This window comes from Electrophorus electricus, chromosome 15 (assembly GCF_013358815.1).
Source record: "Electrophorus electricus isolate fEleEle1 chromosome 15, fEleEle1.pri, whole genome shotgun sequence".
Classification (NCBI taxonomy): Eukaryota; Metazoa; Chordata; class Actinopteri; order Gymnotiformes; family Gymnotidae; genus Electrophorus; species Electrophorus electricus.
In genome coordinates, this window is record NC_049549.1 from 7303490 (window position 1) to 7331073 (window position 27584).

General features: G+C 37.2%; 1 protein-coding gene across 2 annotated transcripts in view; it reads right to left on the reverse strand.

The window, feature by feature from the left end:
- Positions 1 to 1702: 1702 nt before the first annotated feature.
- LOC113585450 (mitogen-activated protein kinase kinase kinase kinase 5-like) overlaps positions 1703 to 27584 on the reverse strand; it is a 52140-nt gene continuing 26258 nt past the window's right edge. The window contains exons 15-32 of one of the 2 annotated variants that reach the window (XM_027022950.2): positions 26698 to 26762; positions 26351 to 26395; positions 18965 to 18982; positions 18728 to 18773; positions 18316 to 18478; positions 17699 to 17778; positions 17002 to 17043; positions 16706 to 16784; positions 16274 to 16350; positions 15832 to 15892; positions 15175 to 15277; positions 14708 to 14766; positions 13737 to 13840; positions 10884 to 11061; positions 10395 to 10463; positions 10066 to 10158; positions 4002 to 4125; positions 1703 to 2938 (exon numbers count right to left, since the gene is read on the reverse strand). In XM_027022950.2, coding sequence (XP_026878751.2) covers positions 2842 to 2938; positions 4002 to 4125; positions 10066 to 10158; positions 10395 to 10463; positions 10884 to 11061; positions 13737 to 13840; positions 14708 to 14766; positions 15175 to 15277; positions 15832 to 15892; positions 16274 to 16350; positions 16706 to 16784; positions 17002 to 17043; positions 17699 to 17778; positions 18316 to 18478; positions 18728 to 18773; positions 18965 to 18982; positions 26351 to 26395; positions 26698 to 26762 — 1503 coding nt within the window. In that variant the 3' untranslated portion in view covers positions 1703 to 2841. Of the gene's footprint in view, positions 2939 to 4001; positions 4126 to 10065; positions 10159 to 10394; positions 10464 to 10883; positions 11062 to 13736; positions 13841 to 14707; positions 14767 to 15174; positions 15278 to 15831; positions 15893 to 16273; positions 16351 to 16705; positions 16785 to 17001; positions 17044 to 17698; positions 17797 to 18315; positions 18479 to 18727; positions 18774 to 18964; positions 18983 to 26350; positions 26396 to 26697; positions 26763 to 27584 lie in introns of both variants that reach the window. The other variant, XM_027022949.2, reaches the window with a different exon arrangement.

The following is a 27584-nucleotide window of genomic DNA, read 5'->3' on the forward strand; positions in this document are numbered from 1 at the left end:
TTTTGTTATTCACATATGTTAATTCACTCTATAATTTGTTTATTCATACAGTTCTGAGCTAGCTACTCCACTGTGCTAGGGACTGATTTGGTCTGACCTTGTTTGTGAGCAATTAGGCAAAGAAAGTTCAAGTCTACTGGCTGTCAAAAACTAGTAGGAAGACCTCATTATCTTATTATTAAGTGGTGCTTTAAATGCCATTGAAGGGATATGAAAGTGGTGTAAAAATGTAGTTTTAGACCCCAGTGGTGTTTTTTACAAAATTTTAAATGGACATATAAACACCTTAAAATACAGAATTTTGTATATTCTTTGCGGCATATTTTACGGTATAGTGAACAATAACTGTAATGATCAGTCCCTCCCATGTTCCGTGTTCCGTGTTTTTTAGTTCCGTTCCTTAGTTTCGTTTTGTCCACCCCTCGTTTGATTGCTTGCACCTGTCCGTTGTTTCTACCTTTTGGTTCTTGTATTTAAACCCTGTCTTGATCCCTCTGCTTTTGCTGTTCATTTGAATGTGTTTGTATGGTTGTGTTGGTTTGTACTCCATGGATCCTAGCCTTCGTGTTTCTTAGTTCTGAGTTTTCCCTAGTCTTTGTTATAGACTGCTTCCCCTGTTTGCCTCTGTGTGTTTGTTTTGTTTATCAGGTATCATCCGACTCTCTGTATTGGTACTAGTACCCCGGACTATGACTTCGACTCTGATTCTGGATTTGCCCTGAATAAATCTCGCTCTTCTCCGCACATGCGTCCGCCTCCTTACCACGCACCATTACAATAACAACATATTTTGTGGCATAAAAATGTCAAAAACTCCGCTTTTTCCACTGTTTTACAAATAACATGCTTGAGGTGAATTTTGACTACTTGGGTTTTCCATAGTGCAAGCATGTGCACACCTATACATGCACATCTGCTCTCTTCACCAGCTAAATAACCAATTAAAAAAATTTATTCACTAATTGTTGATGCTTATTGTTTGTGACTTAGAGTAATTGGGTTAATAAATGTATCCTTTATTGTCACCAAGTTGTATATCTTGATATCAGATAATGGTTGTTGCCAATATCTTCAGAGATCAAATCATTAATGTTACTTTCTTTAATTAAAAATTAAGGATTGTGATTCTGATTTGATTTCAATGTGAGACTGATAAATTGACTGATATAATGAAATTGATGAATAATTGATGCAAAGTAAATCATACTTTGTAAATCAGATTAGTAGGTTAAACCCCTACACAGTCATAACAAGTGGACCTGTTGATACTGAATATCAGAGGTTATAATACAATTTAAAAACACGTAATATATGCTAATTAAATGTAATAAAAATCTGCTATCAAAATTGTTCCTCTTTCATTTGTTATCGCACCTGTGTTCAGGTAATTCCACAAGGAAAGACTGCTAAAGCCTGCATCCCAAGTGGACTCTCTGAAATTGTGCACTACTTCTGTTATGGCTTTGATGACAGGCAGAATTAGATAGCCCTCTGGCTCTCTGCACTCACTTAGGAATGCACAAGTTCAGAAAAGACAGGATTTGGATATGGCTTTTACTCATGTATAAATGAATGCCATGCACAAAATAGCAGTAGCAAGATAACAGACTGTTTTGGTTAGTTGGTTATACAAAGCATTTGCATATCATTGAAGCTATGTATAAAATATTCAATATTATTCAAGCTCGTGACACAACAAAGCTGTTAAGAAAGCGTATAAGTTTATTGTCATTACATCCAATAACCCAGATCTACATCTCAGGAAATTTGAGACTGGCATTGATTACCAGTACCCTGGTTTAACATAACATGGGATAGGTTTTAAAGTTTCCATTGTTCTGTCAGAGGTTTGCATGGGGTTTTTCACCATGGAGATTAGAGACATTAATGTAGAGCAGCTTATTCATTGTGGATAGGTGCAATTTTCAAATCAGAATCAACAATTAAGTTGTTCATGGGGAGATCTGCAGTGTTATGTCAGATTTGTACATGGGGTTGTACAAGGGGTGATGATCTGATCAGCTGATGGTATTTCTTTGGGAAGACTAGATACAAACAAGACCAAGCTGATAATTCTCAGGGATAGGCAATCCTATCCACAGATAGTCTGGTGTAGCTACATATACTTGTTCCAACCAAGCAGGAGCACCCATTGAATTCAGTCACTTTTAGTCACTTGTTGAAGACTAAGGCCAACTGAATAAACAAATATAAGCAAATGTCCTGCTGCTTTGTTGGAATAAAAACTTGCGCTTTGCAGATACAATTGCCTGTTCTTCTCTAGGGCTTCACAGTTCCGGTCTGTCAAGATTGCGAATGAAGGAGTAAAAAGGAGAAAAGCAAAATACACACATATTTCCCCTTTCTGTAACCATCATTTATCCATTAGGTACACAACGCCAATTTCCTATAAACGCTATTTGGATATGTAGAAGGCTGACTCAATAGTGCGGATACAGTGTGTATGATCTAATGAATGATCATAGAGTGCATGCTGGGAGGAAGGGGCCTTAGATTATTTTATATAATGTGTTTGCCATCTAGAATCTTCTCTCATGTGTGCACATGCTGACTTCTGCCTTACACTAAGCCATTCAGGAATACAGGATCTAACTCAGAACTGAAGCAGGCATTAAGGGTTAAATTTTTGGAATGTTAATCCATATTTAATTGACAAGGAGAGGGTCTTGTTTTGGTTGCTCACACACCAGTTAGGGTGCAGAAGGGGGTTTGTGCTTGTATTGCACACATAGCAATCAACTTGTGATGTCAGTGTTCACAGTTTTATATGCAAAGAATGGAGGGGCAGGACAGGAATTTGGCATTCATGCATCTGTGTGCTCATGGCATAGGTACAAGTTGCTCAGCAATCTCCAAAATATACAGATTGCAGAATCCTGATTGTTCTTCACACTGTCGTGTCTCCATGACAACCATCCTATCAAAACAAAAGTTTAAAAAAAAATTAATTATCTGTATGCTTACTTGTATGTAGATCTTGGTATTTCTGTATATTTTAAAGTTTTAACAACTGCAAGAACCATTTTTCAATTCCAAGTTCACTGTTTCAAAATTCTTCACAGTTAACATTTCCACTTTGTAGATACAATTGTTTTTTTTTAACTTACTTTGACACAATGCATTCAATGAACACAATTAAAAAATTATTACAATAATTTCATACTAAAGAAACAAAACTTAATTAAAAAGCATAGAAAATATAGTGCATTTAAAGGCAAACGTTGAAATGTTGATTGTTTAAAAATTACATAGTAGAGCTCTAATATATATATATATATATATATATATATATATATATACACACACACACACACACACACACACACACACTGATTGTATGGGATTATGTAGTATTTCACTAGTAATGTGCAAAAAGCAGTTTGCAAGGGTGGACAAAAGGTTATGATAATCATCTAAATGATCAGTTTCCTGTGGATGCAATATCTTTTCATTTAACCAGTGAGCTACAACTGCCCTTGTATACAAGATACCTGCACGTACGAATATAAATAATAACATAATGAATCTAAAAATTGCCAGATCTCAACCCAATTGAATACCTATGGAAGACTTTAGACACCAATTTAAAAAAATATATTTTTTAAGTTTATATAACAGGAAAGGCAATTACTACTTAAAAGATTCACATAATCCTTGCATATACTATGAGTTTCTTACATCAATATTCATTTTAGAAGAAATCTTGTATTTGGTGTTTTGAATAATTGTACTTTGAAACGTTTGCAATGTTTTTGTATCTTTGGCTCATGTGCTCACTGTTGTGCAAAGCTGTGTTTTTGTTCAGAAAAAAAGGAACTAGGTACTGCAAAAATGCTTGCTATCAGTTAGCAGTGTTTGTTATTAAAAACATTGTAATCTGTGTGTGTGTGTGTGTGTGTGTGTGTGTGTGTGTGTGTGTGTGTGTACACATAAAAAGTATGGTGTGGGAGTGTGTCTGTCAATGGTTTGTATGGGTGTACCTGTCTGACCCAACAAGGCGGAAGATTTTCTTATCAGTCTTCTCCTGTAGAATTTCTGAGAATATTTCTCCTCTCCTCTGCCAGCCATGTTTCCATATTGCCAACAATGTGTCCTCAAAATATACTACACACACAGAGTATTTATCACATGGGTTTTAATAAACAAAACAGTCAAAACTGCACTACATCATTTCTGTGATCCTTATGCCAGGATCAGAGAACACAAATTCACCTTGAAACAGTTTTGTCTTAGCTGATAAACTTTCAGCATTGGGCCCAGTTATGGGCATTAGGAATGGGGAATGGGTCTTGTAATGTGACACAATTTAAGAATAGCGATGTGGCATCTGGGACACCCCATTACACCTCTAGAAAAAGTCTAGCATTTCATAATTTTATTTTAATTTTATGCTGCCATTAATTTCAGCTGCTGCTGATGTATCTTCATTTATGTATCTTCATTCAGTGTATACAATTCCCAAAACCCAATCATTTCTACTTTGAGACCTTCTGTTTACTCACGTTGAACATGGTACCTAGCTACACATGTCAACATGTGTTATCTTAAAGGTGTCACAAAATAGAAAACCTGTATATACTTGACATAGATGAATAAGGAGAGTACATGATACTGATATACCCTGAACTTCAAACTCTGTTGTCAGCTCCTTCAAATGTAAATCCACACAAGCAAAACAGTTTCCAAACAGTGACCAACTCCAAAAATCCTAGACTATTACATAGCAGTCTTATCAAAGATGCATCTTTGTTAATTCCTTTGTCAGGCAAATTTTTAATTTATAGACAACACATCAATAAGACATAAACATTAACTCAGAAACTAGTTAGCTAGCTTTGACTGAAACATCCCCAATGCCTCCTCAGACATACACATTTATTGACACTTTTATGCAAATCAACTTACAACTTTGACTGAATACAAGTTGAGCAATTGAGGGACTTGCTCAAGGGCCCAACTATGGCAACGTGGCAGTAGTGGGGCTGAAACTAGCAACCTTCTGCTTACTAGTTGAGTACCTTTATCGCTGAGCTACCACTTCCAGGAATAAACAGTTGGATGCATAAATGCACCATGGTTTTAGAAATATACTTCTCAAAAAAATTAAGGGAACATTAATCATCACAGTGCACCTGTAACGGTACAGCCCCTCCCCCCGAACGTCTCCTCATGTGTGTGTGTGTGTTCATCAATGGGGCCACGCCCTCTCTGTGTCTCACACCAGCTCCTCATTGTGTCGTTATCATATATGTATAAAAGTCTATCATTTACGCGTTTGTGCTGTCGGTGTTTGATTCAATTAGTGGATGTGTTGAGAGGTGAACGTTATATGTACAATAAAAGGTATGTTTATGTTCCACGCGACTCGTCCCCTCATACTACTTGAACCTCCAGTGTTACAGAAACACCAACCGATGAAGGATGCCTGGGAAGCAAAAAAAGGAAGGGGAAGAAAGGAACAAATGCCCTTCCACAACCCACGCAGTGAGACCCTCCGTCATTCAGGCTCACTACATACTCCCACTACAGGGGAGGAGACCACGGGACGATTTTGGGGTTCGGCCCTGAGTATGGTCTAGGGTCAGACTCTGCGGAGTCCTACAGACCTCTGCCGGACTACAAGGATCAGAACTCGAAAGTGGACTCCACTGGGTCCTACGATTCCTACATGGACATCCATGAGGGTTAGGCAGATTATGGAGATTTGGGGAGTGCAGCAAAGTTATTCTGAGGTCGGACTTGGAATTCGACTATGTGGAGGATCCATCTATGGAGGTGGAGGAAGTCCTCTAGGGGGATCCTCACAATGTCAGTGACGTAGAGTCTGCAGACTCCAAGAGCGGCAAGCCTCCAGCACTTAAGATACCGCCCAAAGCTCCAACTAGGAGGTGCTGTTCGGGAGCGAGCAAACCATCCTATGAGGCACAAAGAGAGGGGACTGCATTCGAGGAGGAAACTTCTTCCACTAGGGCATACAGCCCCGGAACTCATGCGCCTGTACCTAAGCCTCGTAGAGGCAAGGGGGAGGCGACACCAGTGCACACCCCAGAGACAGGCAAAGCAACTGGTGCACCACCTGTAACGGGTGCACGGAAGTCACCAACCCCCAAATTGGCGAAGGGTGATCCTCCACAGGCAGGTAGGACCCAAGCCCAGCCGACAACTGGGGGACAGCCCAGGGTTCCTGTCAGCCTTTCCAGACTCTTTACCAGTCCTTTTGTGTAATTTTGTACCCGTCCCTGTCACTTTGTCCGTCCCCATCACATAGTCTGTCTCAGTTGTTTTGTCTCCCTTTGTATGTGTGCCTGTGCCTGTCAGTGTGTCTGTGTGTCCCTGGCCTCACCATTTTGCGCTGTTCTTGGGGCCACAGCCCGATAAGCTGGCGCGCCGTTGAGGAAGGGCTCTGTCATGGCCCCTCCCCCCAAATGTCTCCTCATGTGTGTGTGTGTTCCTCAATGTGGCCATGCCCTCCCTATGTCTCATACCTGCTCCTCATTGTGTCGTTATCATATATGTATAAAAGTCTGTCATTTATATGTTTTTTATGTCGTACAATATGGTGTATGTTTATGTTCCACGTGACTCATCCCCGCATCCTGCTTGAACCTCCTGCATTACAATACCAAGTCAGTTAAACTTCAGCCATTCCAATTTATCCTGTTAGGAAGCATAAGCGATTGTGAATCAATTTTGCCTGCTTTGGCACAAATGAAAGTGACAACAGGTGCACTGGAGTGGCAACAGTATGACAACCCCCAAAAAGGGAATGGTTATGCAGGTGGTAGTTGCAGACATTTACTCTCTCCTTATCCTTCCTGATTGATTCTTCTCTACAGTACTTTTTGATTATCTACTGTACTTGTCCTTGTCACTACTGGTTGCTACTGGTTGATGTAGTACCTGCAGCCCTTTCAGGATGCGCAGGAAGTCCAGCTCATCCAGGATGGCACATCAATATGTGCCATTATAAGAAGGTTTACTGTGTCTCCCAGCACAGTCTCAAGAACAGGGAGGATATACCAGTACACAGATCATTACACAAGGAGAGCAGGACAGGGCTATAGGATGGCAACAACCCAACAGCAGGATCTGCTCCTTTGTGTAAGGAGGAACAGGAGGAGCACTGCCAGATGTCCAGTGGGGGTTACTGGTGTGCATGTTTCTAAACAAACTGTCAGAAACAGACTCCATGAGGGTGCCTGACATCATCTAGTGGGACCTTTGCTCACAGCCCAGCACTGTGCAGCTCTATTTGCATTCACCAGAGAACACTGAAATTTCTCCTCACAGATAAGAGCAGATTCACACTGAGAATCTGGTACCTAGCTACACGTCAACATGTGTTATGTGTTATACTGGCTTCTGCCAAGTAGTGTCTCAGACTGCCCAGGAGATCACTGATGCCCTAAAACAGGTTGGGGAAGAGATCCCCTAGGATGCTATCCATGACTAATTAGAAGCATGACCAGAAGTTGTCAGAAGGACATACAGGCATGTGGGGGCCATACACATACATTATGAGTTGCTGTGATGAAATTCACACAAACTGGATCAGCCTGTGATTTCATTGTTTACTTCGATTTTTGGAGTAATTTTGAATTCAGTCCTCATTGAGTACTTCATTATTGTGTACATTAAAAACAAAATTTATATCAATAAAGATTTTTAACTTGAATCTTTTGTTCATCAAGAGCAGATGTGTGATGTAAGTAACCTCTTAATTGTTTGTGCAGTGTACTTTGTGTTGTCAAGATCAAAAGCAAGTACCTAGGTAGTATACTAATGTTAGCTATGAACAAGCTCCAACTAATTAGCTAGCAAGAAAATGTAATTAAATAGTCAGAAAGGGAAGGCTTTCAGCCTGGTTATATTGTAAGAAACTGAGATCATAAATTCCATTATTTACCTGGAAATTCATTTTATTTTCCAGTATCATTCAAAGAAATAGCCCATAATGTCATATAAACCTACAATATGAGATGTGTCTTTGTCAATCCCTTTGGCAGGTAATATTCTAATTTATATTTCATCAAGACATAACTCAGAAGCTAACTGGTTCAGTTGCTTAGAGATACCAAACATTGGCCTTTAATTAGCTAGCTAACTTGCTCCTTATAGTTAGCGTTCGCTTCTCTACCAATGAAGTGGAAATGACTGTCATTTGGCAAGACATCTAGTCAGTCTGTTAATCAGTTTTGTTTGAGAACTGATATCCTCTGATGCAGGTTTAAACATATTTGGCTGGATGCCTAAAGCCTCCATGGTTTACAGTTTTGACCTCTTGATTCCGTGTAAACTATCTTGGTGCCTTGCTGTAAACCAGCCAATTAGTGCAGAGCACTAATTGTGAGCCCACTAAAAAAAAGGTTGTAAAAAAAAATGTAAATAGCTTGTTTCAGGGCCAAATCATTGGGTTGTGAATAGGCATGTATAACCACATCTGGGCATTTTTGCCCTCACCAAAGTCAGCTACCTTCTACCTTAAATTACAAATTATTAGCCTGATGAAACTCTAATCTGGTCAGAAGGGGGCTCTATTCCATCCCTGGGCCACAAACCAGACCTAGGACACTTTGGTGACTCGAGGCTGAGCACCAAAGCCATAAATGGCCTAGCTATCAAGACCTGGCTTCTGACCCTCAACCCCCTCTCCTTAGGGGCCATAAACCGATGGATGGGAAGGTGAAAAGCTTACCAGCCTGGGTATATTGTAAGAAACTGAGATCATAAATTCCATTAGAATCAAATTCCTATCAGGGCAAGTCAGTTTTCTCATCCCCCAAATTCTCATAGTAACAACTTTCCTTTTAATCTACTAAGATGTAAGGTGATTTTAATATAATCTCCAAATTGTTGTTTGTTCCTGTTGTTTTATAAGTACAAGGTGATAATATCTCGCTAAGCAGCTAGAAATACTGAAATTCAGGTTGTCTTAGTTTACCATATTTTAATTTTGATGTCTTAATTTCTTTTGTTTCATTATCTCACCTGTGACACAGCCTCATCATTCCTAATTAGTTCCCCACTTCACTCTTCACAATGGCTTTCTCAACTCATCCTCCTATTAGTTATTCATTATGAAATTGTTTTGTTTAATATATAGGCCTTAATCTACAAGAAGATTACCCATTTGGTTACTCCCCTAGGTTGTGCAAACCTTCAATCTATTTACTATGTTTCTCTACTTTTTTATTAGCTTAGCTAGCAACCTGTGTCCACCATGAATTGTTTGTGTTCAATTTAGCTTGTTTACATTGTTAAGTTTGTGATTATAATAATTCTACTGAACTAGACACTCCTGGTCATTAATAGAATCTTAAATAATGATTATTGTGCATGTTTTTCTTATCTTTGCTTATTCAATAAATATACCTTGGTTAATATGTCTGTGAATCCAGAGTTATAATGTAATATTAGGTAGACAGTATAATAATCATGTATCGAATTTATTGACTTTCATGAGCTGAGACTGAATTCATTAATTAACATTCATTAACATTAATTAAATAACATTAATTTCCATATTAATCAGGGTGGTTCCCCAATTAAATTTATCAACTGTAACTGACAGTTCATTAAAAGTATTAAAATCACTACAATAGCCATCAGAGAACAACTTAAACATACTTAATAATGTATTCTATGGCACCTTTAAGTTCTCAGAACAGATAGTTCATACTGTCTGCTTTGTGACACCCAGGAATGGGTCCACTGTGTGTTCTTTCTTGTCTTTTTCTTATTCAAACAGAAATCTGCCCACATCAGACATAGGGCTTCTGTAGCCATGACTGACAATTTCTTGACCCTCCTCTTCTATGAACTTGCACAAAGACATTATAATTGGTCCCCATTTTATTGCAGTGTCACAAACAACTCACAGCAAGAAAGTATGCCACTATAATGGCCTAATCTGAAATATAGTGACCATCGTGAAAGACAAAAATTTTGTGCATTCTGATACCGGCATTGCAATGCTAAGCAGGATCCTTTATTAATAAGTGCAGGAACAGCTATAGCCATGTAGCCCTCACTGTAGTCTCTTACCTATCGTTTCTACTTGTAGAGAAAAGCTGATTTCTGCCTGTGACCTTCTTTGACTTCTGAGTGCCCCCTCTAGGTTCACCATATATACCGTATCTGTTGAAATAAGGTTCACAAATAATTTGTTATAATAGTCAGAGCAAAGTCAGTATGTATTAAATTATGACAATTGCACTGACCACACCAAAGCAAGCATTTAGCATGCTACTAAATTTTATTTATATTAGTTTCTTTTTACTAGTTTTGGCTGAGGTAATGGTCAAATCTTCCAAAAAAAAAAACTCAGAGTAACAGATATTTATCTTATAAAAACCTATAGAAAGTCCACTTACTCTCAATGAGAACAAGGAGTGTGTTACTATCCAACTGATTCACCTGAACTCTCTCTGTACTTCGGTTCTCTGATATGCAGACAAGCAGGCACACACATACAAGCAATAAACTACATGTTGTCCTGTGTAAGGCTGGCTGTGTGTGACAACTTTTATTTTATTTAATTTTGACACAGCTATTTATATTTACAGCTAATACACTAATCAAAACATGGTTTTGTATACTATATTCAATTTCTGCTAAAAGAGTCCCCATGAGCTTACATACAGTGGCTCATTGAGCATAATATAGCAGATATCATCTAGTCTATCAACAAGTGCAACATGTCTTCAAATAATTTTGGGGTTGACAGAAGAAAAATGTAAAAATCTCACCTAACAAAAAGAAAATCACAAACTTCTGCTGCACTGTTTATATTCTATATTTACTTGCAGATATAAAAGATACTGCTAATAATCATTATGAGGATTATTGTTGTTGTTACTTACCCAGTCCAGTACTGGTAAACCAGGAAGTATTGGAGTTTAGGTTGATGTTTTCTAGGAGAACAGGGTGCAAGGAGTTTGGACCCCGGCTAACTCCAATACACACTAATGGATACTCCTGTTCTGGCACTACTAGCATCTCAAACACACGCAGAGGACTTGGCAGTGGGAAGTCGAAGTTCTACAGGGGACACAACAAGGGAGAGCATGTCAGTGCAGCAGCAGTTTAGCATGCTAACAACTTAACCCTCATACTAAGTGAGCTTCACCATGATTTATTTATGTGCACTGTTTAAAATGAATAGCTATAAACAGCTACACAAAGTTCTGTATGGCAGCAGTATCAATCTCTAACTGACTTGATTAGACTTATGATTCTTTTAACAATTAATTCAGTTCATTAATGGCTCTTCACAGTATTTTCCCTCCTTACTCAAAATGTTAGCTATATTAGCAAGAAGTAGTGATTATCTTCATACTTCTGCTTCAGTTCAACATTTATCAACTGACCCTCCCACACTTCACACTGCATTGCTCTACTCGAGTAACAGAGATTGCATGCGCATACAAATGTTGTTTTTGGATGCAAGTGTGAGAAATGTTTCTATTTACATTTTATTCCATAAAATGTGACCAAATCAAAATGGCTCAGATTTCTTTTTGGGGTTGAAGTTACACCAAATACAAGAATTTGTAGTAGGCATTTTATTGCAAATTTTGGGTTGTATTGAAAATTGGGCTCAATACAGCTCCAAATTTGCCAGCCCACTAAATCTTAAAGCAACAGTTTTGCTGGTACTTACAGGAGGCAATGTGGATGATAAGTTGGTAAGTCTATTTTTAATTAAGTCTTTTTTTTTCATTTGACATTTTATTGAATAATGTAGCAAGCAACGAGAATATACCAAAATGGCACAGGCTAACATTTGCAAATTTTATGTAATTTAGCTCAGCTACAAATATATTTTTATATGATACATTTTATTTGATTACATTTTTGAAATTGGCAAGTTATTGACTTTGGTCACTAACAAACCTTTCAGACCTGGTTAAACAAATATAAGCTATCTAAGATTAGCTAATAGCATTAAACATCTAATAAATGCACAGATGATAAAAATCTAAATATGTTCTTAAAATATGAACTGTGGTGCCTTCTAATTTAACCACAGAATTTGAATAACCTCCATTTAAACACAAATAATTTAGAGGATTCTGCTGTTGACCCCTAACAGTCTTTTACCTCTTTAGGTTCAGAAAAGTAAAGCCACATTGAACCAATTCCCAGCCTATGCCATACTGACTAAGGTGGTTACGTTACACTAAGGCTGTCAGTCAGTCCATTGTGGTCCATGCCCACACAGTAGAATGGTAAAAGGCAACAGAGAAAAAACAAAACTAAAAATATTCCTTTTGATGTCATTTTAAGGAGAAAAGTTGGAAGGCAACTGGAATATATAACATTCTTTGCAGAAATATTTACATGTTTTAAAAACAACTGTGTGGGCCTTTAAATTAATTTGGGTTACTGACACACTGTGGGGCTAATACAGAACTTAATGTTTACATTTTGCAGTCCTAAATTTTAAAAACAATACAATGTGGAAAATGTTTGGGAGGATATGAAAGTATTTTGCAGTGTACTAGTGACCTTACACACCATCAGAAACAAGGCCAATGCTAAAAAGAAATAGATCAGCCATTATATTTTTTGAGGAGTATATAATTCTTCGGGGCTATTTGTTGACTGCATAACATAGTTAAAAATAACTGTGTAACCAAACAATGTGTACCTACATGGATGATTACATGGACAATTAAGAGTTTACAGATTTTATCATGATAATTGCTGGCCAATAGCTTTTATAGCTAATTGTTTTTAGTATTCATGTTTGGTGCCCTACTGATTCATCACACTTTTGAAGTTTCTATGTTCTGAATCATCCCTTAACAGGTATTGTTCAATGGGGCGGGTGGGGGGGGGGTGTCTCCGTACCCCTTTATCCAAGTAACTCTTTCTTCCTTGGTGGATTCTCAGTCCTTTTCACTGTCAATTTGTCTGACTACATATACAGACCTTCCAGGTTTGTCCCCATACTCATTGTCAAAGCCATTCCAAGGCCAAAAATTGTACCATTCACTAGTGAGTCTTCTTCCACCCCTAACTAACTTAGTCAATACAATTATACACACTACAATGTTTCTTATATGTGCCAAGATATTACAGATTACATAAAGGTCATATGAGGGTGGACAGAATAAAATATATAAGTCGCCAGGGCTACCTTTGTGGTAAGAGTGGTGTTAAGTGTGCACATCAGGTTAAAGTGGGCACAAAGAGTCACGTCAGTCATATCAGTCACATCTGACATTTTCAGCTGCATGAAGCCACAATTAAGGGCTAAACTGATTTGTTTATCTTGCTCATATTGCAATATTTATTTTTTATACCTTGGGAACATGGTTAAAGAAAAAATCATGTTACAATTAATTATGAGACTATAAATAATTTATAACTATTGTCTAGTCAATACAGCCATACTGCTGTCATTTGTGGCATCAGGAAGCATATAAATGGTCTTAGGTCAATAATATCATGCACCATCTAATGTAAAACTGAACCAAGGTATTCTGGTTTAACAGCAAAGCACTGTATATTTTATTATAATTATAATCTAATACATTAGACTTATATTTCAACACAGCCTGTTTAAGTGATTGGTTGACGCTAACATGACTAGTTGTGTGTCTTAAGACATTAGAAGCAATGACAACATTACATTACATTACAAACAAGCAAACTTGGGAAACCAAAGTAACAGCCAGTGGCTCCCTAAGTGCTTACAAGTCACTGACCTTTATGAGCATGAACTTGTGCATTGGCTCATACCACTGCAGGAGGAACACACTAGACTCCAATGCACCGCACAGAAACACACAGTCTCGCTGTGTATTATGGGCTAGGGTTAGAGGAGTGTCAAAGAAAGAAAGACTGCATTACAAGGCATTTCTCTTCATGTTTTTTAATTTTTTTCAATGTCTTTTTATGTGAATGATCTCTGAGGGAGTAGCCTAGATTTGAGTTTGATGGCTTTAGAGTAATGTGGATTTAGGACATTAGAGCAGATTTATTTAGTTATATGCCAGTTATAAAAGTAGTCAAAATGTTTCAAACAGGGATTACACTGCTGATGAAGGACCTCTGACTGACATGTCCTGTTTCTCTATAAGCCTTCTGTTCTTCACTGCAATTTTGATTACCTTTACATCTTTTACCACATTACACTGCAGTTACTCCCTTGAATTATCTTCATATATACATACATATACATACATACATACATACATACATACATACATACACACTCATATATAAATGTGTGTGTGTGTGTGTGTGTGTGTGTGTGTGTGTGTGTGTGTGTGTGTGTGTGTGTGTGTGTGTGTGTATATATATATTCAAAATTGTAGTAAAGTACAGAGTTTCCAGAGAAACAGAACATTTTGGACAGAGGTCCTTCATCAATTTTGCAAGTAAAGTGCTTCTGAATTTGCAGTAGGAGCCTGTTTACATATGAAAAAGTAGACGTTCAAATCATAACATTCATTCCATGGGGTTCTAACATTCGAAGAGTGTGGGTGAGTTCTTTTAATTATATAGAGTATTTGAAATATTTCTTTTTTGCAATTTCTATTGAACTAACCCCTTGCCCTCTTGCCACTCTTTTGTGCACCCCACAGTTTAAATACCTCTGATTGAGCATAATGTGGATTTGAATTCTCTCAGCAGTGAAAACAATTATCTTTCATTTTAGACTGGTTTGTCTTACCAACTGTGCAGGCTCTGCATCCCTTGGTGTCTGGAATCTTGGTTGTGATTGAAAGCTTTCTGTTGACAAAGACAGTTAAGTGAATTAAATATGTTTGTGTGGTTATGGTATGGTGGGTGGGTTAGTGGGAATGCAGTAGTGCGTGCATGACTGCGTGCATGTGTGTATGTACACACGTGCATGCATAAGTACAAAACACTGTGGGTAACTGTGCAAGTTTGCAAGACATAAAATGTTTTTTTTGTAGGTCAACTCAGTGCAAGTTGAATGCTAGAGTTCTACTGACAGTCCTGGAGACTGTGGTTTCTCCATTTGCAGCCTCAGCAGCGCAATGGCTATGATGCTAACCTAACTGCTTGTTCTGTTCTACTTGTGCGCTGGAGCCACTTTCAGTATACAAAGTAAGCTTTTTCAGAAAAAAAATGAAATCATGTGTATTAGAATGTGTGTGCGTTTGCAGTAGTCACCTGGGCAACAACCTGTGAGTTGGCAGAGCTACCATACGATGCTCTTTTCGTGCCTGTTCATACAGTTCCTTTAAAGAATGTGAATGCAGCTGGGAGGACTTGCCTGAAAAATACACAAACAATGTGATCAGTTAGTGTGCTTGTATTGCATTTACATAGGAATGATCCAGGCCTTTTATGCCTTGTACTTATGTGCGTCGGCTTACCAGGTAAACATATTTTGAACATAAAGTTCTTACCCAGCTACTTCAGTGTAGGAGTATTTTAATCAGTTTCTAGGTCTTTTTTTCTGAAACATTTTAGCATTTATTTTCTAAAAAAGACACAGGTCTAGTCAACCTGTCTTGGGCACTATTGCTCTGCCAGCCTGGCTCTACAACTACAGTTACCACTAGGGCTTGGCCATCTCATGCCTCAGTCCCTCTGGCTCTACCACAAGCATCTGTCACCCGTGCTTAGCCACCATGGCTCTGAGGCTGTTATCCATTTTAGTTAATCCTGTCAAGATAATTTTCACATTTACTCTTTCAGCAGTGAAAAGATCCCTCATTACCTCCACACACAGTTCTTTTAGAAATCCATATAATAGATGTTTTACTATTCTATTTTTGAAATTTTTATTGCAACACATCTATTTTTATAGTAGTTTTGCTGTACCTGATATAGACATTAAGACGTTATTGATGGTATGCACCCATATGCACTTCCCTGGAAAAAGCTTAAGTAAACAAAAAGAGAATCCACAGCAGTGAGAGAGAGAGAGAGAGAGAGAGAGAGAGAGAGAGAAAGAGAGAGAGAGAGAGAAAGAGAGAGAAGCAGAGAGTGTATGTGAGATAGAGAAATCTTAGATCATGAACTACTGAAGCTATGATCTTCACCTACTGAAACAATTTTTAAGATTAAAAAAAAAAAAAAAAAATATATATATATATATATATATATATATATATATATATATATATATATATATATATATATATATATATATATATATATTATGTAGATAAACATTTTCATGTTTCATATTATCACAAAACGTTGTGGGCCAAATTGGCAACTAAATCAGAAATAGTTACAGCAGCATGTCTGAGTCTCTCACCAACTCCATAGTAGGTTCAGAGCTGTTCAGATTCAATGTAAAAATCCCTTCATCAGAACCCACAATCAAGTGGTGGTCTGGAGACAAAAAGATAAAGAGAGATTGAAAAAAAAGGAAGATAAAAAGAAAGAGTTTTAGGAGAATGAGACAGAGACAGTAAGTCAAAGGTAGATACAGAGAGAGTGTGTTAGACTTTTTATTAATAATTTTTTTTAATTCATTCATTTTTTGTTTTGTTTTGTAATTGCTTCACTGTTAACACTTATTTCACCCATCTACAAAAATTAGAGTAAATAGAGCAGTAGAGCATGTTGCTAGTAACACGAAGGTCACGGATTCAGTTCCTAGACAATACATGCTATGGCACATTCATATATATATATTTAAGTTGCTCTAGATAAGAGCAAATGCTGTAAAAAATATATATTTTACCTTTGGTGTTGGGGTGATCCCACACTGTAGAACAGTTGACTTTTAAAGGACAGCCATGAAAGACCTTTTTAAATATGATCTGATGAGAAAGGGGGTAGGGCATCTGTTATTATTATCTGTTATTATCTATTATTATACTGTTATTATTAACTGGCATCTGTTATTATAAACAGAATTTGAGAATGTTTGCTATCCTATGTAGGGTTTATATTCACCTAATTTTATACAGTAAGATGAGGAAATATTCTAAAAATGTACATATACATCTTATAATTCAGGGAACTTATAGTTCATACCGGAGGCTTCCTCTGCATTGGACTGATACATTCGGGTGGGTCCTGTTGGGAAAAAAAGAGTTCAACCCTGAGCCAAACTTAACATTAAAGCAAATGGTCTTTTTTTGTCACAGATATGTCAATCCATCATGAATTGGTGAGAGCAGGGGATTGTGAATAGCCTCCAAAATAAGAGACTAGAAAACAGCCCCCAGAATTAGAGAATAGAGAACAGCCCACAGAATGGTTCGAGCATCTGGGCTGAAAGAACACAGCTTGGTTCCAACTATGTGCAGGAAAGCCATGTGGACACTAGAAATAAAGGCCTGCTTATAGCATCCCAAATGAGTTGCGCAATGTAAGACTGTCACAGATTCCAGTTAGGGGAAATATATTCTCAGTATGTGTATTACAGCCCACTACCATGCATTTTACAGTAATGTCTGAATTGGGATTTTTCTTCAGGACCAAGTATTCTACATCAAGAAAGAGGGTGTCTCTCACTTTATTGCACTGATTTAATTTGCAGGGAGATGATTGACATATTCCAAAAAATGGCTCCTTCTTCCCCTGATTTCATTGTGATAGGAGATAATAAATGTGTACCATGCAATGTGCAATATGCAAAAACATGTTGTGCAAAGAAATTATATATATTCTATAAAAACAAAAATTGACCCTGATGCTGATGATGTTGCATGTTTTTAGGAGTCAGTACCTTAGGAGGCTGGCAGCGCCTCCTGTCTTTCTTGGGTGGTAGAACAGGAGGCTGATCTGGTAAGGGGTCTGTCCCGAAGCCTGAAAATGTGGAAGGGTCTAACAGAATGCCCACACACATACACACAGCAGGTATCAGGGGTATTTTTAGGATCACTGTACTAGGTCTGTAAATGTCTAGGTCTGCTGTATTAGGTCTGTCTATATATAAATATGTGTGTGTGTGTGTGTGTGTGTGTGTGTGTGTGTGTGTGTGTGTGTGTGTGTGTGTGTGTGTGTGTGTGTGTTTGTGGCTGTAATTGCATCAGTGAACATGTCTCCATCCAAGTGGACTTTTTAATGAAAACTTCTTTAGAGCTTAAAAATCTTTATAAATATAAGCAATGTAAACAGAAATTGTTGGTAAAATTCTAGCTTAAAATATTACAAACAACTTATATCGATTAATGTTTTTAGATGCTAAAACAGTTTTTGTAAAAATCACTTAAATGGAAAAGTGCCCAATCTTAACACTGCTGTGTGTGTATGTTTTTGTCTGTCCATGTTTATGTGCATGTGTGTTTGGCTATGCTCATGTTGTGTACCTATGGGGGAGGATGTGCTGTGTGTATTATTCACCTGAATTGACATTGCGGATGGATCGTGGGCGTGGGATAGGGCGAGTACATGTATGTGTTCCACTGGAGGTTCTAAGAAGGGGAGAGGGAGCTTGGAGACTCTGTGCTTTGCATCGATCATCCTCTGCAGCCATACTTTCCTCTGAACTGCTGCGGATCTTCGGCTGGACACACACACACACAAAATGCTATTTGAAAGCGCAGTGGATTCTATATGATCTCTTTTTTTGGTGATGATGATGATGATGATGATGATACAGGTTATTTAAATGGAAATGGGAAAAAGATTTTGTCTGAAATTATTCATTATTCGCCCCTAGAAAAGGTTCTATTTTGGATTATTTAACCAGAAAATCTTTTTTTAAAGTATTTTTCTACCACATATATAGTATAGTTCTATCTAGTACACCCACCTTTGGAGGAAGAGGAGGAGGGACATCATCAGCAGGCAATGTACAACTATTAAAGACAGAGAGAATGAGAGAAACATTGAGTTGGAAGAAGAGAAATATGGAGAAAGAGAGGAATAGAAGAGGGATATTAAGGTTCTAATTAGTTTAATAATTATTTTTATGATTTTTGTGTGTTTGTATGTGTGTGTGCATGTGCCTACAGATGCAGAAAGGTTCTAACTCAGTTAGGGCACATACCTGGTGAACTGGGCAGGTCTGTGGAAGAAAAAAGAATCAGAGATTGTAATTCAACATGAAACTACCCATGAATATTTTGTTCCACCTTAATGGAAAACACTGGAGTTTCATGATGAAAATTTCCTTCTCCTCTTTGATGTCATTAATAGTTACATTTATATAGTGCCTTTCTCAAACCCAAGAATGCTTTACAGACAGAAATCAACTTTTTATAGTCAATTCACAAACACACACCAATGAGAAGCAACAATCAATTTGCACACAGTATACTCTCTGTCAGAAACTACAGCAATCTGGGGAACTGACTGGAAAGCTCCACCCAGATAGGGACTCGAACCTAATTACCCTAGTGTCATTTATGAAACGTCAAAAATCTGATGATGCTGGTGAAAAATAGTTTGAATTGATGTCATGGATCCAGCAGTTACCTGCCTTTCTGTAATTCTGCCCCAGCTTCAACCCTAACTAATCTGCATTTGGGAAAGGCCTCAACAGGTAACTCACCACATACATATGAGCAAGCTCCAGTTCATAGCATTAGAAATTGCATGAATTTTATTGTCAATGGGCTATATCCACCATTAATTTAATTTCCAGTAAAAGATGGTAGAGTGGTTTGGAAAGAATGGCATGAAATTTGCAATCAGCTATAGGGAATTGGAGAAACTGGTGAGAATTCTTTGCCTTGCCAACAAAAGAGGCTATGGCATCCAATTCATGAAAGCCACACATAGTAGTAGTGTGACCCAGTACACTTAGTAGTATGACCCAGTACTCATTGGCATCACCCAGTACTGATAGTATCATCACCCAGTAAATGCTAGCATCACCCTTTACTGATGTAGTATCCCCTGGTACTCATAGTAGTATCACCCAGTACTCCAAAAATGGCCAACAATGGACACTGGCTCAGCTGATTGTTAAAAATTGCAGAGAGAATAGAAAAAACTAAATCCCCAAGTCTCCCCTGTTCTTTACATGCTAAAAATATGAATATGGACTGGAGCCTCATCACAGCAAGAAATGGTGAATTATATACCAGAATAAATTTTAGAAAAGTTGGAATTGCTCATGTGGGCTCTATGGACCCTCTATGGAAGTTCAGTCTAGAGCAAGATGAAGAATTGACTCTAGCCAAATCTTCACTCCAGCAGTCCTCTTCTAGCACCATACCCCATTTTGTGTCCCACTTAGCCTTAGTTCTAGAGACATATATTTTGGTAAAAGATAAAATCTTATTGTAAAAAATTGAGATAACCCCTTTCTTAATATGCACTGTGAAAGGACTTTCACAAGGAATATCTAGGGTACACTTGTAGAAAAAAGGAGTTTTTGCACAATGATGAACAGTTTCTTTCTAGGAAGATAACACTTTGGACATTTTAAACCAAACTACAAAAAACACCATCATATAAATCCTTGAAATTTGTAAATCTTACAATCTAAGGTTGCAGGTTTGAATAAGCAATTATTACATATCAGACTCAAGGTGGACATGTCCATGAAATGAAACATTTTGTGAAGCATTCCAAATCTACAATTTAATAATTGTAAAATACTAAATAATCATACCTGTAAATTACCTGTAAACACTAATGTGGTCAGTTGAACAATAACTAATTTATCAGTGTCACAGTACCGCCCCCTCCTTGCTGGCATCTACTGGCAACTTGCAGCAAATGTGGACTTTTGTTTGTGTTATTCCTGTGTTATCTTGTCGCATGTCTTATGTTTGTCCACACCTTCCTCAGATAGTGTGTATTGGATATTACTAGCCACACCACCTGGGGGTTATTATGTTATTATGTTGCCTGTAATTAAGCCTTTAGTTTTTATGACCAATGTCGGTCATTATTGTTACATTGTGTTTTTTTGTTTGTTTGGATTAGTGCATGTTTATGTTATGTTTTGTTTTTGTGCTTCAGTTAGAGATTTGCATTTGTCTCTCTTTCTTTCTTTTATTAGTCATGTTCTATGACTGTGACAATCAGCATAATACAGTATTTTCTGTCAAGAAATACATGCCATTATCCCTTTACAAGACATTAAAATCTTATAGCTATCACCATAGTCAGGGCCAGTCTGGGTCTACACAGAGCTCTGCTGATGCCTGGTCAATCTCACAATATCTACAGAAGTGTATACTGTGGCTGAAGTTACCAGAAAATAAGGTGCATGCCAATATTGACTGTATATTTTAATAGATAATTGTTAAAAATAGTGACATTCTTCTTTAGCATTTATTCATGTCTTGTTTTAGAAACTGAGGCCATCATTCTCTCATGTGAATCTCTAAATTATTCACATTAATTTTTCATATTTAAGTGCTTCTACTCATCCTAACTTCTCACTCTCATCCACCTCATCCTCACTCACAAGCTGCCCTCCTGTGCCAGCTCATCACCACACACTACCAAAATATGCCAGTAGTGTACCTCCAAATCCATGGTCTGATACATGGCCTTAGGTACCCACAAAAATGCAATGCCAGCATCTTCCTTTGAGGATCTATGAAATAAATAGCTATACATTTTACTAAGAGGGGCATCTATGCTCATTTTGAGCTGTTCACATATGTCAAAGTACATCAAGTTTTGGAGAGTTCTATTCGGGACTGTGGAGAGAAATTGTGCATTAATTCAGAACCAGGTTTAACCACTGTGATGTCCAAACAATTGTTTCCCTGGGCTTGAATGGGGATTTGACTTTCCATGTTATTTCTTTCTATGGCTCATTTTGCTGAGAGCCCATATGAATATTGATCAGTGATTGCTGAATGATTCTGGTGATTGTATGCCTATTATAACATTATAATTTTGTTCTGTTTTCTCATCACTTTACTGGTGTCTTTCACATCTGCTGACAGTGAAAGTTCACTCTACCAGCCAGTCCTCAGCTTGTTTTGCCTGGTATGTTTTATTTTAAAATTATTTTATTTTCTAACAAGAATAAGGTAACTAATGAAATATCTTGTGCAGATTATATGTCCATCTGTGTGTCCATTTGTAAAACTGTATTAATTGTATTTTTAATTAAGATACATTTTGCTCAACAAAACATACTGCAAAAGAAATAAAAGTGGAGGGAGTGTTCAGATCTAGAAGTATTTTCTGCCATTTTACAGCCCCATCCCTGCCAACCCAGGCCTTTTTCTTCTTTTTCTTCCCTTTCCAAAAAAAGGATTTTGCAATTATCAGTCAAAATGTTCATGGATGGAACTACCCAAGATAGAAGATACTTATGGAGACTCCACCTAATTTTGTATTTCATAGGAAACAAACCCACGAAAAGCTGGCAGTGGATGATCAGCATCCACTGGACCTGTTGGCATCTCAGACACCAACTGATTCAATTTTCAAAGAACTTCTTAGAACCAAACACAAATTTACTGCGATTACTGAATACTGAACAGGCCATGCTTAGACTTTGAAAACACCACTTTGAATTTGGAAACAAACATGGAAATATTTAGCAAATCAGTTAAAACAGGAAACAGAGACGTCAATAATAACAGCAATCTCAGACACATCTGATAAGATAATTCATGACCCCTTAGTTATTATTGATGTTTTTAGAACCTTCTACTCCAATCTCTACACTTCTGATAAGAAAGCCTCATTGGAAGAAATTGAAGCATTCCTGAATAGTGTCTCCCTACCTAAACTATCTGCAACTGTATCAGAATCAATAGTTAGGCCTCTTTCCTTTTTTCCTTACTAAATTCCTATTTCTAATGCCTAATTATAAATCACCAGGACCTGATGGCTACCCAACAGAATACTATAAACAATTTTGGCCTCTTATTTCACCTCTCATTTTTAAAGGAAATCTCAGAAATTCTTCATAATGCATCTCAACATACGAACACTGCTCTTATTACAGTTAACTTAAAACCAAATAAAAATCCCATATTGCCCCATATTTCATCAACTGGATGAAAATATTATACAACTTACCCTCAACAAATAGATACATATCAAGACCCTTTTAAATACAAGGATGCACTTATCACTATTATTGTTTTGTCTTTTCAACCATTGGCTGAGTCCATTAGACAGTGTGACAAAATCACAGGTATACAGTAAAATTCATAACAGCATACAAATGGTTTATACAGATGATATTTTATTATATATATCTAGTTCGTCCCTGTCCCTACCATCAGTGTATGATCTGAAAAACAAATATAGCAAAATGTCTGGCATTCATATCTCCTCCAACAGATGTATACCATGTTCCTTTAATGCAGGAAATAACTGATAATTTAGAAAGATGGAATAAACTACCACTATCCTTAATTGGCCAAATATCAACAGTTAAAATGAATATCCTTCCTAAAATCAATTACTTATTAATTTTATTAGAAGCACCAAAAACCTTGAATCAAATTAACCTCACTCCAAAAGCCTAAACATCTTGGAGGACATGGAGCTCCAAATTTTTTATTAGTACTTCTTATCCAACCAATTGCTTTACAACAGACACTGGACAAGTAACTCAAACCAACCATGGTTAGACATTGAAGATAGCTTAATTAAACAATTGGACATTAATAGCATTCCATTAATTTACAAAAATGTAAATGCAACACAATAAGTAAATGCTTGGTGCTTGGTTGAATTCAAACAAAATTCTTAATTACAGCTATTCTCCCTCTGATCAGACATTTTCATTGAACAATGCTATGTTTTTAATAAATAACACACTTTATTTTTTTCTGCAGGGTAGCAGAGGTATAATCAGCCTGGCACCTGTCTGGTGGCTTGTTCAAGACCTTTGATAACATTACAACTATATATACAAATATATACAAGTCAAAGATGTTCTAAAGAAAATAGTCTTTAATAGAAAAAGCAGAGACCTTTGTAACCATACTTCCCACTACATAAAACTACTGCCTTAAACCTCAGAAAATGTTAAACTACACCATATGGGGTTTAGCCACAGTGATGCATGCCCACATTGCCCAGCTTTAACAGACAATGTTTTCTGGACATGTCCCCCTATCTAGCAGTTTTGGTCAGAGGTCATGCACAAGCTGTCAGAGATCTTGTCATCCCTTTCTGTCCCATTATTGTTCTACTCAATGATCTCTCTTCATTCTCAGCACCTAACCACATCAAATCCTTTATATTAATATCACTCAAAATTGCAAAAAAAGTTATACTACTGAATTGGAAGGACATAACCCAAATATCAATGAGTCATTGGCTTAACCTCCTTGCAGATCATTCCAATTTAGAAGGACTCACAGCAAACCTCAAAAAGAGTACAAACTCATTTTAAAAACCTGGTCCCCATATTTCCAATACACTGAGAGTTGACTCCTTTCCACAGGTTTTAAAATAAGGTGAAAAATATCTATAGAAATTAACAACCACTCATATCATAATCTTAGCATGCAAAAAATGGGGGTGGGGGGGGAGTTAAGTGTTTTTGTATGTCTGTCTTGTCTTATCCAATTTGTCTGTTGTCTGTATATTTTTCTTTCCTTTGACAAGCTGGGTGGGATGGGAGAGATGGACAGGTAGAAGGGTGCTGTAGAAGAGAGGGGTGAAGTGGAGGGAGGTTGGGCGGTTATGGAACCTCATCACCTTTATATATGTATACAAACAATGAACTGTGTGATATCACTAATGAAAAGGAAAAAATAAAATATGAAAGTCAATGTCCCCATAAACAAGGCAGGGGGAGGGGTGTGGCCAAGAATACTGGCCTGGTCATTTATTGAAAAAAGAGAGAAGATGTACCCTTCAAAATGCCTCGCTCCCTCAGATTGTGCAACATTTGACCAGACCACCCTTAAATAGTACTACTATCAGGGAATTCCTTATGTAGTCACTTAAAAACAATTATTAATGCTTGGCTATGATTCTTGGCTCTGTTGCAGTGGTTTACTATGCACAAATAATTTATGGGATTTTATCAGATTGACGAGAAGAAGAATCTTTGGTTTTGCTCTTAAAGAATGTTCTTGATATATTGATATCTGGGTGTCAGGCTTGGTAGGAAGAAGAGGAGTCATATGCAGATTGAGATTATGAAGTTAAAACCAATAATTTTATGAAGATTATGAAGAATAAAACCAATCAAGGGGCAGTCTAGAAGCAGAGTCAAACAGGCTTAGCCAAATATCAGGCAAACTCAACAGATTAGGGACCACTAAAATGGGTATACTGAATAAACCAAGTATAGGACAAAACTAGAGAAACAAGATAACCACAATACCAAATAGCTTGGAAACATAAGGCAGAGCAGGTAGAGACTTCACAACATACAACACAAACAAATGGGGTATAAATAAGGAGACACATTAGAAATAACATGACACAGGTGAAGTCAATACACTGGGGATCAGGAATACACAGGACGATTAAGGGGAATGTAGTCTTCAAGAAAATGATTTGGAAACTAATAGCAGTGAATACACTGAAGCTGGCATTTATTTGTCAACACTATGGATATCCAAAATAGGGAGACTAGCACAGATTTGCCACTCTTCAATGCAATGCCATCAAGTGCCATCTTAAATCCACAATTGACACTTAAGGTATCAAATGTAGATGATATCCTAGTAAATGTTAGTAACCTCTTCATGTTGTTCCTTTCCATGCCAAAAAGCAACACATCGTGTGCAAGGAACTTTTCTTGCTTGCACCAATTGAAAATGTTCCTGAGAAACACGTCGAATCAGGAAAGGCTGTCAAATATAGCAGTACTAAATATTGAGTCAGCAAGTGTAATTTAAGTGTAATTTAAAAAAACAGTCTGTGCCATTCCTGGTGGATGCCATCTTGCACTTCATTAAGATAGGGCATTGTTTATACTGTACTTTTATTTAGATAAAAATGGGTCATTAGACAGAGATGCAGTGATATAAACCCAAATGTACTATTGGCTGAGCTGGAGGCTTTTCTGTTTCTTAATTTGTGATTTTTGCTTCTTTTTTTTTTGCTCCTGCCAACAAAAGTGTCAAAGTTGGCCATTCAGAGCAGTGAGGGGGCACACTTTGCTTGAGGTTCCACTGATTCTTCTGCTTTGATGGAATACCTTATAAAATGGCTAAGCAATGCATGTTAAGAGGACGTAACAGAAGCCTTTTAGTAATAGCTAAATCAGAAAGTAAATCCATTAGAAAATTGTATTGGCATAACACTAATATATGGTTAATTGAGATTGCCTAAACAGACTAATGTGGCTACCATTACAGGAAAGTTAGTCAGTGGTAGTCGGACATTAGTTAGTAGTTGTGTGATCTCATGATAAATCTAACAGCAGTTAGCAGAAAAATAATAACTCCTAAAACTATAAGAGGTAGCATTTTTGGGTGAAGTAGCTTATTCTTTCAAGAGTTTATTTCAGTTTCAAAATAAATTCAATTCTTACATTTCCACATCATCGTAGTCATCATCTGAGTCCACGCTGTCTTCTCTGTCAAAAAAGAAGACATAAATATAGGCTATTACAATGTATAATTGGGAGTATGTGTGCTCACTTGAACAATATTTTGATAAGAACATGCATATAAGCCTCATATAAGCAATTTGTGCCTAACAGAAAAACATATAAAAGAACAACAGATTTTATACATGAAAAATTAGGGTTATATGTTTTGTCTGATCAAAGTAAAATGTGAAGAAAATTAATTCAGAATTTCCAGAATTTCTGGGGGGGGGGGTTAACATCCATGTCTTTTTTATAATTTCTTAGGACATTAGTGCAACAGCCCTTACCTGGCTGGTTTTTTGGGTGGAGTGTCTGGAGAGCCCACCCACTGACATTTAAATGAAGGCTGCAACTACATGGAGAAAATATAAATAAATATAATTATTTATACTACATAATGTTGTTCTTAATAAAATCACACAAACTGTCATCACAAACTTGAGCTTTGCCCTGCCCCTCTAGGTAATCTTAATCCTCACTATAATATAATTGAAACCAAAATTGTAATTGTAAGATTAAACATAAACCTTATTCAATTCATAATTTTCAAAAGTGTGTCTCTGTTAATTTTAATAATAAAACCACTGTTCTGTTAAAACACACACACACACAGTAAATTTAGACAACAAATTATTTCTCTGATGAAACTTTGAACTGGTAGAGAGGGCTTTCACTCCCCCACCCCACCCCCGAGCTATGGACAGGACCCAGGACCCCTCTGGCACCTTGATGCTTAGCAACAAAACCATAAATGGCCTAGCTGATAACTTACCATGCTGGCCTAGCTTTCTGGCCCTTCCCCCTCTACTTAGGTGTCATAAAACTCACAGATTGGAATGCTGGAAGCTTTTACCAGCCTGATTATATTTCAAGGAACTTTGACCATAAATTCAATCAGAGTAGGACAACCAGCTTTTCTTAACCCACAGAAATATGCTTACAAATAAATATGTTTCTCTTTCCCACAGATTCACCAAGTAACACTTGGTGATTGGTCATTTAATTTACCATGATGTCAAATAATAATCAACCAGTAATGTATGGTTATTTTAACATAATCTCCAAATTGTGATGTTTGCTCCTGTTATTTTATAAGTATCTGTTGTCGCATTATTGTGTTCATTACTTGTTTCTCATTAAATTGCATTACTCACCCAGATTACATCATCTGTAT